This window comes from Moschus berezovskii, chromosome 14 (genome assembly GCF_049115385.1).
Source record: "Moschus berezovskii isolate FMDL1 chromosome 14, NW_MosBer_1.0, whole genome shotgun sequence".
In the NCBI taxonomy this organism is placed as follows: Eukaryota; Metazoa; Chordata; class Mammalia; order Artiodactyla; family Moschidae; genus Moschus; species Moschus berezovskii.
The window spans coordinates 51099968-51113531 of record NC_142473.1 but is presented as its reverse complement, the minus strand read 5'-3'; the positions used below and the strand labels follow the sequence as shown (position 1 = coordinate 51113531).

The 13564-nt window shown below is 50.8% G+C and overlaps 1 protein-coding gene across 1 annotated transcript; it reads left to right on the top strand.

Moving 5' to 3' along the window:
* The first annotated feature begins 2378 nt into the window (after positions 1-2378).
* On the top strand, positions 2379-12951 carry CCKBR (cholecystokinin B receptor). The gene is made up of 5 exons (XM_055422545.2): positions 2379-2541; positions 10489-10740; positions 10892-11141; positions 11425-11597; positions 11722-12951. Exons 1-5 carry the CDS (start codon positions 2391-2393, stop codon positions 12258-12260), a joined length of 1365 nt encoding a protein of 454 aa, XP_055278520.1. The 5' UTR covers positions 2379-2390; the 3' UTR covers positions 12261-12951.
* Positions 12952-13564: the final 613 nt, after the last annotated feature.

Sequence of the window (13564 nt, the reverse complement as noted above, 5' to 3'; positions counted from 1 at the left end):
TAAAATCAACAGCACTTCATGATTGATTGAACATGGGAGAGAAGCTGTTATGTTTCCCAGGAAGCAGACTCTAAGGTAGAGATTACCGTGGAGGATGTTTACTAAGGAGTGCTCTCAGAGTCAACACCTGTGTAAGAAAGAGGATGAACGTGGGATCGGGGAAAGGGAGAAGCTGAGCAGCCCAACAAAGACCTCAGTCAACCCCAGAAAGAAGCTGGGAACATCTTTCAACGTTGTCCTCTATTGGAGTGAGGGAAGTGAATCTTTATATCTTTCTGCTGATCTGTCATTGACTGTAGGATGCCTCAGAAAGGGAACCTGACCTTGAATGAGGTAGCTTTCTTCAGCTCAGGCAACTCTTGAAGGGACTGATAGTTGAGGGCTATCTTCCAGTGAAAAAGGAGACTAAATCCTTCTCTTTTTTTTTTTTTTGAGCAGAAATCTGGGCTTTTCATCACAACCTTCACCATAAAGGTGCAGGAGCATAAGGGAGTAAGGCATTCAAGATGATCTGTAAATTTCTGATTTGTGCATCTTGATGGATGCACTTATGACCATATGTTGTCATCACTGGTTTACCTGTCATTTTTCCCTACTAGCTTGGGAAATTGACACAGACTGTATCGGACAGCTAGTGTACAGTCCTATACCTGGCACATTGCTGAATAAGTGAACGCCAGTCTGTTTCTCCTATTTCCACTCTCTCCCTCTACATTGCCTTTGCTTCCCTGCCCCCACACTCTACCCTCATCCAATATGGGAAAAGTTCAGCAGGTTATCTGAGCCCTCACCTGTGCTGGAGCTGAACAAACAACAAATAGGGCTACTGTGATGGGGAAGGCAGGCAGTGCCAGGAGAAGGGGGGTTGGGTTGACATTCCCACTGACCTCAGGCTTAAATCCTCTTTCAATATCTTTAGCCTCTATAAACTCAGTGCTGGATCAGGTCCTCTTCAAAAGACTGACTGGCTAAGTCTCTGAATTCCCCATAAACTCAGACCTTGCCCCCAGTGTAATGTTCTCTTTGACTGATAACTCCCACCTCTGACAGCTACTGCTGTCACGCCAGAGAATGAAATTCCCAGTTAGTTGAAGTTTCTTTGGGATGAAGAATGACATCGAGCAGGGGGAGAACATTAGTGGAGGCAAGTCCTACCCAAGTAGCTGAACCCACCGCAGTCCTGCGCACGCCCCCTTGAGTTGTGTTCCCGGCGCACCCTGGTGCTCCCCTTCCAGCCCCCAAACTCCCACCACCACCCCCGCCCCACCGTGGGAACCTGACGCCCTACACCGGCTGCTCCACCTGCGCTGAGAACAAACAGGGAGCTTCAGTGTGTCGGGTGAGGGTGGGCGCTGCCTGGAGACCACAGAGAAAGCCAGCTGCCTCCTCCCGGGTTAAGCCTGCGCTGGGCTGGGAACCGAACCATACCCGACCTTCACCCCACCTCACTCCTGTTTATCCAGGGGAGTTCTCGCCGCTACCCTGGCCGCCCCTCGATCCCCAAGTCACTCTTCCTCCAGGCAGCCCTTTTCCCCAGAGGGGCGGGAATGCTGCCCCATTCCCCTCGTTGCCAGCTGGGGAGGGTTCCTTGGACGCTTTTCGTGGGAGCCTGGGTGTTGGGCCTGATGAAGGAGGTGAGGGTGCGGGGAACAGATGCGGGGGCTACCCCTGCCCCGAGGCGAAGAGCTGCAGGGAACGACCAGCGATGGTGTCACGGTCGCTGCGGCCACTGCGGCGTAGTAGGGTACCGTGGCGCTTCCCGCGGGCTAAGGCGTCTGCACCGCAGCGGGTGATCCCCGCGTCTCGGTGGCCACCTCCAGGTTCCCCGACCCACCAGGAAAAGATGCCAAAGCCCGCGGCAGCCGCGCCCTGCCCTGTCCCTCTTAACGCTGCCTTCTTACCCAGCCTCCCTCCCCGCAACCTCTCCATCCACTGCTAACCTCTCCCCAAACCTCGCCAGCACACACAGATACACACGCTCCCGAGAATTCCCCGGAACCCGGACGCTGGTGAAGGGGAGTGGGCGGGAAGGAAACCTCTAAGAGAAGAAGGGAGAAATCTCGGCGCCGGGGTGCGGACATCCCCCTCCCCGGGCGGGAGGCAGGACAGCCCGCGGGCGAGGGGCGGAGGGGCGCGAGGAAGTCAGGAGCAGAAGAGCGGGGCGGAGAGCCACCTGGCTGGACCGAGGCGGTCCCGAGCGCGGGGGGAGGCGCGCCGAGGCGGGGCGCGCAGAGGCGGGGCGCGCAGAGGCGGAGCGGAGGGCCCGGGCCAAGGCTGGGGGCGGGAACCCGGCGGCGCGCGAGCCGCGGCCGGATCGCGGCGGGAGCAGGTGGAGCCGCCGCGGGAGCTCGCCCGGGCGAGCACTGCGAGGCGGCGGCTGAGCCGTGGCCATGGAGCTGCTAAAGCCAAACCGGAGCGTGCTGGGATCCGGACCCGGCCCGGGGGCTTCCCTGTGCCGCCCGGGGGGCCCCCTCCTCAACGGCAGCGGCCCCGGCAACCTCAGCTGTGAGCCCCCACGCATCCGCGGAGCCGGGACACGAGGTGGGTGCCTCCCTAAGCCCCCTCCGCGAGCTCCTTCTCACTGCACCCCACAACACTCACAGAGGCCCACATAGCCTCCTCAGACGCCCACACTACCCCTTCATAGTACTCCCTCAGTCCCCAGACAGCTCCCCTGACGCATCTGTCCGCCACAGCTCATACAACTCCATCGCAGCTTCACACTACCTGGTCAGAGTCCCGTCACACCCTGGTCCCCTCGCCACCCCCAGAGCTCTTGGTCACCCCCAAAACACAGCACCTTCACCAACACACAGCCCACTGCTAGACAGAGACAGTGGGAAGGCAAGGACGTCCTCTGGCCAATCCCTTCCAAGTCTCTCCTTTCCCTTTGCAGTCAGTTCAGGGAGCCTCAATGGGAAAGGAAAGGAAGGAAGAAAGGCAAGATTGGGGGGATGAAGGGGACTGGCTGTGGGCAGAGGCAGTCTGGAAGACCTGAATGTGAAGTTACAGTCAATTACAGACAATTACAGTCTCCTGTGTTGCCCACCCCAACCCCTTGCCTTCCTCAAGAGATCCCCTAACCTGATTTAGGCTGGACGTTGGATTGGGGGCTGCTCTCCATTGCCCTCTTCCTCAAATCTTCTTGCCTCCCAAGCTGGAGTTCTTCTCAAGGCTCTATACCCGCTCTCTTTTCCTGTCCCCAAGTAATGTCTCTAGGTCCCTTCCAAGCCCCCTCTCCAACCTGCCTTTCCTTAGGTTTCACCCTTCTAGAGCCTGGCTACCCCATTCATCATCCCATCCCCTTGTGCCACCTTTCCCTCCCACCCCCAGGCTGCTTTCACTCATCCGGTCCCTGAAATGACTTTCACTCCTCCATCACTCAACATCTCCATCTTCTTGATGACCCAGCTGAAGTCATATTTTCCCCTTCCCATACCTTTTCTTTCCTTAATACTAGACCCCTGCTACTGTAGTCCCTAGACTAGGTGCCAGGTACACAGGACTAAACTAGACCCAGTCTGGACTCTCACCTTCAATGCCGGAAAGAGACAAAAACCAATGGGAAAACCACAGTCAGCATTTAGAATTCCCATAAGAGGGACCAAATTGTGGGCACCCAAAGGAGGTGGGATCTGAAAACTTCACAGAGGGAACCTTGAAGTTGGAGCTCAGGGGGCAAAAAAGTAATAAGTGGGATTGCAGGAGAGGGAACAGCATTAAGCAGAAGGAAATTATTCCAAGCTCTAGAAGGGAAAGTGGGAATAAATTATAATTGAAGGATTTATTTACCTCTATAAAATATCGAATGCTTTCTCAGCTCGTTATACACACTCTCATTCTTACACTTGGGTACTTTCACTCAACAAATATTTATTGAATCAGAGATTGTACTAGGCACTAGGGACAGGAGTCAAACAAAGCTGACACAGTTCTTATTTCTCGGAGCTCACAGTTCAGTGGGAGAGACAGACAAGTAAGCAGGGAATTGCCGGACGAAGAGGGACGTGCCTTGAGAGGGATGTGGGAACACAGAAGAGGAGCATTTCTAGTCTAGCTTAGCCTTGGGAATCAAATTTGGCCTTCTGAGGAGGTAAAGGGTAAATTGAAATAAAAATTAAAACACTGAGGGAAGTACTCTGTGACAACCTAGAGGAGTGGAAGGCGGTGGGAGATGGTAGGGAAGTTCAAGAAGGAGGGGACATATTGTATACATGTGGCTGATTCATGTTGATGTATGGCAGAAACCAGCACAATACTGTGAAGCAATTATCCTCCAATAAAAAATTTAAAAAGAAAAAAGCTGAGGGAAAGTCAGCCAAATGCAGGGGCAGAAAAGGCAAAAAGCATCTCAAGCAGAGGAACAGTATGTATAAACACCCAGAGTCTAAATCTGTGGCACTTTCGTTCAGCGTATAACAGTTTCTGAGTGCCTGCAACATGTACCATAAGAGAGGAATGATGAACACTCAGGATGAAGACCAGCCTAGAGAGAGTCCAGAGAAATGTATGGAACCATCTACAGAGTATGGATTTTATCCTGAGTTCAATGGAAGCTCCTGGAAGGTTCAGTAGTGCAGCCAGGATTAGTTCTGTAGTAAAGAGGGTGGATTGGAGGACAAGAGAGGGGAGAGGGCATCCCTTTGAAGGCTGTTGTGTTACATGGGCCCTGGTGAAAGGTGATACTGGCTTAGGCTGAGCTACTGGCGGTGGAGATGGAGAGAACTGGATGGACTGGAGAGACACTTCAGGAAGTGAAATCCACAGAACCTGATGATTTATTAGGAATGGAGAGGGAAGAAGAGGCCAGGGGACGACATCCAGGTTTCTGGCTTAGACAACTGGACGGTTGTCGTGCTGTATATTGAGGATAACAAGGAAGCAGAAACAGATTTGAAGGAGGAGATTATCCATTCAATTTGGAACCCAGTGAGTTTAAATGCCAGTGAAATATCCAGGTGGAGTTGCCCAGTAAGCTGTTGAATCCAAGGATCTGGGAGGTACAAGCTGGAATTACAGACTTGAAAGGTTTTTGTCTAGAGGAGGTAATGAGACTAGATTAAATCATACAAAGATTGTGTCAGATTAAAAAAAAAAAAGAGGTCCTGGGATAGGACCTTGAGGAAGACCAGTTTTTAAAGGCCAAGGAGAAGAAGAGGAGTCCATGAAGGAGATCTAGATGAAACCATTAGAGAGACAAGAAAGCAAGGAAGAAAGAAAATTTCAAACAGGGTATCACATGCTGGCAATATCAGTGAGATAAGGTCAGAATAACATCCTTTGGATTCAATGGAAAGGACATCTTAGGAGGAGCTGTGGGGTTAGGGTTAGGGTGTTATTACTGACTGTGGTCGGTTGAAGTTTGGGCCGTGGAGAAGGGGTTATGAGAAGTGAACCAAGGCATGCAGATAAAACCTTCCATATGTTTCGAAGAGAGAGAGACAAAGAAAAAACAGGATAGTTCTAGAAATAACATGAGGTTGGGGAAGTGTGTGTGTGTGTGTGTGTGTGTGTGTGTGTGTGTGTACATGATGTGCATATACAGTCTGTCTTTTGAATGTGTATGTGTTGCAGAGACAAAACCATTTTTAAATGTTAATGGGGAACGGGCCAAGAGAGAGGAAGGTTGGAGTGCAGAAGACAGACGGGCTAGCTGATAGAGTAAGGGACCTTGAGCAAGCAGAATGTGTGGTGATTCAGAGTCCAGGGCATCTAGATGCTGCTGCCCACAGACACCTGGATGTGACACCGGCAGTCGGAGACTGTCAGCCACACTCACTCAGCTGTTACCCCTACAGACACATCTCACCCAGGTTCACCCAGTGTTACCAGTAGAAATGTGGCTGCTGCCCACATTATTCTGATATAATCCACGTACACTTAAATGTTTCCAGTGTTCACTCAGAAACTACACAGAGAATGGACTTTTGGACCCAGAGGGAAGGACAGATTGTGAGAATAGCATTGATATATATGCATTACCATTTTTAAAACAGAGAGCTAGTGGGAAGCTCCTGTATAGCACAGGGAGCTCAGCTCAGTGCTCTGTGATGACCTGGAGAGGTGGAATGAGGAGGGGTGGGAGGGAGGCTCAAGGGGGAGAGGACGCACATATGCATACAGCTGATTCATGTTGGTGTACGGCGGAAACCAACACAACATTGTAAAGCAATTATACTCCAATTTAAAAATAAATAAAATGGGGAAAAAAGAAGCTACCCACAGAAAAATAGATGCTACCCACACTTACTTTAATATTGCCCGCTGTCATTTCGATGATACTCATCCATCAAACACACATGCTTTCATTTTTTTATTATCTGCATATAATCAAATATTACTCATGCTTACTTAAGGAACCCATCTCCAGGTATTACCTATAAAGTCATAACTCTTACATATTCAGATAATACCTGCAAAGACGCTCAGTTATTTTACTCAATCAGGTTAACATCCTAATCTGTTAACATCTCATATTTACACTCACTTAAATATTGCCCACATACACTTTCATTACTTCTGCTCAGTCATCTAGGACCATCATCAGCTGGATATTTCCCTCATTCACATAGAGACCTCTGAATATAACCCATCCTTCCTGTAGATGTTACCTACAAAACGAGATGTTATCTGTAGACCTTACAACACTTACTCAGATATTACCTAAACTTAAAGGTAACCCACACTCAATCAGATATTACCTATAGACACATAGATGTTAGCCTTCCCTAGATATTGCCCACAGAAATATGTGTAAATCTCACCCACCCACATATCATCTCTAATACTCAAGTATTCAAAAGGCTTACTCTGCTCCCATTCACAACCAGCTAGATGATATCCATGCTCATCACAGAAGCATGGGTACTACTTTGATGTCTGTGTGATGGGTAACCAAATCCAACACACCAGTGAACGGCAGGATCTGAGGCATCAGCAGCTTCACTGCTCTGTGGAATCATTTCTTAGAAAAGCCTGTTCTTGTTTTATGTGACATCATCTGGATTTTTGTACCCACACTTGTCTGCCCTCATCTGGACAGAACAAATGCATATGCTGTAGACACCAGAAGCAGAACTGAACTGTTCCAGTCTTCTGAGTCCCCTGGTCTGATTTCTGGTCTGCTCGCATGGCACAGTGGTAAAGAATCCACCTGCCAATGTAGAAGATGTAAGAGACTCGGGTTCAATCCCTGGGTCAGGAAGATCCTCTGGATGAGGGCATGGCAACCCACTCAAGTATTCTTGCCTGGAGAATCCCATGGACAGAGGAGCCTGGAGGGGTACAGCCCATAGGGTCACAAAGAGTCCGACATGATTGAGTGATTTAGTACACACTCATCCCCAGCAGAATGACACCCACAGGGAGACTGTCAAGGCACTGATGGCTGTACCCCAGATGAATGAATGAGAAATGTGCTTTTCACAATTTAGAGTGCCATCCAAACTTTAGGTGTGGTTATTGAATCAAGAACTAGTAGAAAGGGAACTCCTGGTGGTCCAATGGTTAGGACGCAGTGCTGTCACTGCCAGGGCTCCACAGTGCAGCCAAAACAAGAAAAATCTAGTTGAAGAGAAACATCCAGAAGACAGAGGAGGATGTGAGAGAGATGATAGAACTAGAGAGATAAGGGATGGGAGGAGAGGAGAGGGACATGGAGGGGCAGTGGACTGAAAGGAGACACAACAAAATGCAAGATAGACCACCTGTTCTATCATCTTGGGTCCAAGGACCTCTCTGACAGAGATCCCCCCTCCCAAATGTTCTTTATTTCCCCCTATACACACACGCACCTCAAATTGTCACACATAAGAAAACCTTCCATAAGCCCTCCCTGCAGAGAGGGAGCCCAGCTTCTAAATGAGACATAGACAGTTTGTGTATAATAGTAAAAGTAACACGTCCCAAATCACAGCCTGTTAATGACCCCTTCCCCTGTACAACCCAAAAGATTCTCCAACATGGGTCTCCAAAGAAACAGAGGCAGTGAGGCAGCAAGAAGAGTGCATGCTGGAGCTTTAGGAGCACAGAGATGAAGGATGGATGAGGAGAAACAGAGCAGATGCGTTTATGTGGACAGTGACCAAGATCCATTTAGCAAGCAGGTGTTAACACCTCCCGTGCAGGAAGCATGATGCCAAATGCTAGGGACATGCTGAAGAACAAGATGGGCAATGTCCCTGCCCTCAAGAGTGCCTAGTCTGGTGGCAGAGACAGAACATGAACATAATAATTCAGTAAGAAATGCCAGGGTAGAGTATGGTAGTGGCAGCATGATGAATGACAGAGAAGTGAGGGAGCAGCAGGAGACAAAGCATTTTGGAAATGTAGAGACAAGATTCTGTTCTGATTCGGCTCCTTACTTGCTGTGTGCTCTGAGAAAGTAATGGCATTCGTGGATTCAGTGAGGGTACTGTACTGCTTAGTCGCTCAGTCGTGTCTGACGTTTTGCGACCCCATGGACTGTAGCCTGCCAGGTTCCTCTGACCATGGGATTTTTCAGTCAAGAATACTGGAGTAGGTTGCCATTTCCTTCTCTAGCGGATCATCCCAACCCAGGAATTGAACCCGCATCTCCTGTGTCTCCTGCATTGCAGGCATTTCAGTTAGGAGGTTTCTTGTAAATAGCACTTCCTTGAAGTCTACAACAACTTCTGGATAAGTATATAACTATTGATATGGGGGGGAAAACGGTTTAATTTGGGAGTTAAGGCAAAAGTCAGCCAATGTATGGGGCTTTGGAGAATGATGCAGCTCTGGGCCCTTCCCTCCCCTCAACCTGGCAGGCTCTGTCCCTGCCCTCTTTCCTTCCAACCTCCAGTCTCCCTCACACTGAGGCCATGGGCACGGGTGACTGGGTCCAGTTTAATTCAATTCAGTTTTGTCTTGGTTGTGATATGGCAGCCCAGTGATGAATCCTTCCCCCCAACAGGCAATGACACAAGTGAATGGGGTCAGCCCTTTGTCTAGCCCAGCAGTGCTGTGTCCTTCCTGTGAGCTCCCCGAGTGTTCTGTTATTCTTCAACCTCACTTCTTATCACCCTGTGTGACAGATATCTATTTATACGTCTGAGTTTCCCTCTAGACTTCTAGAATGTGAGCTCTCAGATGAGAGCTCTCGGGGCAATGGTCATGTTCATTTCTTTGTCTCCAGTGCCTAGTATAAAGGTAATCCTCTGTAAATGCTTGTGGAGTGAGAGTGAATGTTTACAGATAATTAAAATACAAGGCAGAAAGTAAAGGCTGTTCTGACATGTGTAGGGAACATGTATGGGTCAGAGGAAGGGGAGATTAGCTCCAAATAAGGTGTCCAGAGAGGCCTTATAGAGGAGGGAGCAGTCAGTCCGAGTCTTGAAAGACAACGGTAAGTAGGAGTTCACCAGATAACAGAAAACAAGTTTGTTATTGAGAGTCATTAACAGGGGGAGGAGGGTATTAATAGTGGTGGGGGCACGGTGAAAGAGCATTTTAGGCTGAGAGACCAACGTGAGCAAAGGAGAGTCATGAGTGCCCCTGATGCCTCCCAGAAACTGAGTCATCTGGTGGCTTAAATGAGTGCATTGCAGGGGTGAGGTGAGAGGAGGAAAAGGCCAGTTCTGGGAGAATCTTGATGACAAGCTGAAGACAGTTGAGAGTAGGTAAAGGGTCTTTTCGGAGAAGGCAATGGCAAGCCACTCCAGTACTCTTGCCTAGAAAATCCCATGGATGGAGGAGCCTGGTAGGCTGCAGTCCGTGGGGTTGCTAAGGGTCGGACACGACTGAGCGACTTCACTTTCACTTTCCACTTTCACACATTGGAGAAGGAAATGGCAACCCACTCCAGTGTTCTTGCCTGGAGAATCCCAGGGACAGCGGAGCCTGGTGGGCTTCCGTCTACGGGGTCACACAGAGTCGGACATGACTGAAGTGACTTAGCAGCAGCAGCAAAGGGTCTTTTTGCTTGTTTGTTTAGTGATTATTGTTGTTTCTTAAGACAATAAAGACACGATCAAAAGATAACAGTCAACAGGGTTGAATACTACCAGGAGGTCATCAAGTAGAATAGGCTGAGAAGGGACCTTTGGATTTGGTAGTTAAAGCTTAGTAACCATGAGAAGAAGTGTAATGAACACTTATGAACAGTAATGGGGAAGAGATCACTGAATTGTAACAGAATGAAGAGTGGATGAAAAGATGCAAATAATCTCTTCAAGAAGTTTGGCTGCAAAGAGAAGGAAGGATTTGAAGCAAAGCTTGAGAACAGACAGGGTTTCTTAAGGAAGGGTAGAGTTAGGCCACTTTAACTAGGCTTCTAGAGGTTAAAAGGGTAACATATTCAAGTTCACCATTTAATGAGTGGGTCCTGGGCCAGTGGGGGAGGGGAAGGACTCGGGAAGCAGGGGATCTGGCTGGATAGTAGGGCTTGAAGAGTTGGGAATAAATGGGACTGGACAGCCCAGCTGAGTGGGGGCCAGACCCCTACTGCCACCTCACCTCTTTCCTACCCAGAATTGGAGCTGGCCATTAGGGTCACCCTCTACGCTGTGATCTTTCTGATGAGTGTTGGAGGAAATGTGCTCATCATCGTGGTCCTGGGGCTGAGCCGCCGTCTGAGGACCGTCACCAATGCCTTCCTGCTCTCACTGGCAGTCAGCGACCTCCTGCTGGCTGTGGCCTGCATGCCCTTCACCCTCCTGCCCAATCTCATGGGCACATTTATCTTCGGCACAGTCGTCTGCAAGGCGGTTTCCTACTTCATGGGTAGGTAAACAATCGCCCTGCCTCCCTTGGCCCTCTCCTCTCCTAAAGTCCTTGCCGAGTGTAGGGGTCTGCCTTCGTCTGCAGTGTGGAAGTCACAGTCGGGGGTGTGTAGCGCAAGTTTCCTGGGTAACCCTTTCCTCTTCCTTCCTAGGGGTGTCTGTGAGCGTGTCCACGCTAAGCCTTGTGGCCATCGCCCTGGAGCGGTACAGCGCCATCTGCCGACCACTGCAGGCGCGCGTGTGGCAGACGCGCTCACACGCGGCTCGTGTGATCGTGGCCACGTGGATGCTGTCTGGACTGCTCATGGTGCCGTACCCAGTGTACACTGCCGTGCAGCCAGCGGGGCCTCGTGTCTTGCAATGCATGCACCGGTGGCCCAGTGCGCGGGTTCGCCAAACCTGGTGAGGGTGCCGGTTACCCATTCCTGAGAATTCCCTTCTCTTATCGCCATCACTCACAAGCATTACCCAGAATCTTGCTCCAACAATGACGACGACCCACCACCCTGGGATCCCCGTACGGGGCTCCTCCCCAGTTCTCTAGCCCTTCCCAGCTGTACCCCCAATCCTACCTCTACCTCTGGGACGTGGTCACCGGCCCTAGAAACATCAGTTCTTCAGTCTTCCTCCATCAGTGCTTACAGCTGGACAGGGGCTCACTGACTGGTCTGCTGTCTGTCTCCAGGTCGGTACTGCTGCTGCTGCTCTTGTTTTTCGTGCCTGGGGTGGTTATGGCGGTGGCCTACGGGCTTATCTCCCGTGAGCTCTACTTAGGGCTTCGCTTTGATGGTGACAGTGACAGCGAGAGCCAGAGCCGTGTCGGAAGTCAGGGAGGGCTGCCCGGTGGCACAGGACAAGGTGGGTGAAATCCAGGAGGGGGCGGGACTTTGGGAAGGGGCGGGACATAAAGTGGGTGGGGCGGAAAGGTGTGCGATTTAGAGGATTCAGCCTCCAAATCTGACAGCCCACGGTCTGTGCTCAGGTCCTGCGCAAGCGAACGGACGTTGCCGGTCTGAGACCCGGCTGGCGGGTGAGGACGGCGACGGCTGTTACGTGCAGCTTCCGCGCTCCCGGCCTGCATTGGAGATGTCTGCGCTGACCGCGCCCACGCCTGGCCCAGGATCCAGCAGCCGGCCTGCCCAGGCCAAGCTGCTGGCTAAGAAGCGCGTGGTGCGGATGTTACTGGTGATCGTTGTGCTTTTTTTCCTGTGTTGGTTGCCGGTGTACAGCGCCAACACGTGGCGAGCCTTCGACGGCCCCGGCGCTCATCGTGCACTTTCGGGTGCGCCCATCTCCTTCATCCACTTGCTAAGCTACGCTTCTGCCTGTGTCAACCCCCTGGTCTACTGCTTCATGCACCGTCGCTTTCGCCAGGCCTGCCTTGATACCTGCAGCCGCTGCTGTCCTCGGCCTCCGCGGGCTCGCCCCAGACCTCTGCCGGACGAGGACCCTCCCACCCCCTCCATCGCCTCACTGTCCAGGCTGAGCTATACCACCATCAGCACGCTGGGGCCTGGCTGAGGGGTGGAGCGGGAGCGGGGCTGAGGAAGGATAAACGGATTCCTACCAGCCCAGCCCCGTCCAAACACACAAGAGATGCAGACCAGCTGACATGAGAGACTGACTAACCCCAACGGCCAGGAAAGGGTGGCTTACCTGACAAGAAGGAAACAAACAAGACCCTCACACAGGAAAGGAGGCACTCAATGAAGATCTGAGCCTGGCACACAGAGACATGGCACTGACCTTGGACAGACCCAGCATCCCTACCCGTGGACTGTCTCCACACTGTGGAAACCGACGGGGGCTGACCTGCCTCTCACTCATAGAGCAGTGGCATTGAATCTTTCAGGGCTCTGGAGCCTGGCACAGGAATGACTCCTGAGATGCTCCACCGTGCCCATAGTTTGACCTCACAGCGCCCTTCCCCAATCAGTGCTGCAAACACCAACCTGCCTAATCTCACACTTGCCCGACCAACAAGCTGTTTTGCACTAAGAAGTCCCTTCATTCCTTTCAAGTTAAATACTATAGGCCTGCCCCTCATCCTTCACCAGACTTTTTCAAGAAATAATAAATGACTTGGTTTCCCCCTCAATTTCCTTTTTGGACTTTTCTGGGGCACGTGAGGGGGCACGGGATTTGGGAGTCTTCTCTGTCAGGTCCCTCCCCCTGCTGCTCACTCCTGTGCATGACCCCCTGCCAAAAAGCGTGTGGTCTGAGTCTAGATGAGGCTGTGTGAATTCTCTCCGGTGGTCAACCTGGACCCACCTCACACAACAGTCATGAAGCTGGGAATGAGGATAGGGTGGGATACCCATGACACATCATCATTCCTAAACACATTGTCCTAAAGTGGTCCCCTTGTTAGAGTACTGTATTAATAGATGCTTATTAAAATTTTAATGAAGAAAGGAAGCACTGTATGTTAAGACTCAGTTTATTCACTGTGTATTTGTAATAATATGGGGTTAGAACATAACATATACAGAATTAAAGGGTTGGGCCTTTTAATGCACTGTTACCTGTGGAAGAGCCTTTTACTGGCCAGCAACAGGGAGAGGTTCAGTGGGAAAGAAGGTAGGGGGCTGAATTTGAATAAAAGTCCCAGAAATCAGTCTCCCTGTTGAATATAAGACTGACCCAGCCCCAGAGAGAGGCAGAAACAGCAAATCACCCCTCCACACATACAGTGACAAACCAGGAAGAACAGATGATCTCACCAAGGGAACATACAGAAATAGACAGAGGTGTGGTACGCTAGGAGAGGGCTCCTTGACACTTCATCTTGTAATAGGTGGAGAAACTGAGACCCAGCACAAGAA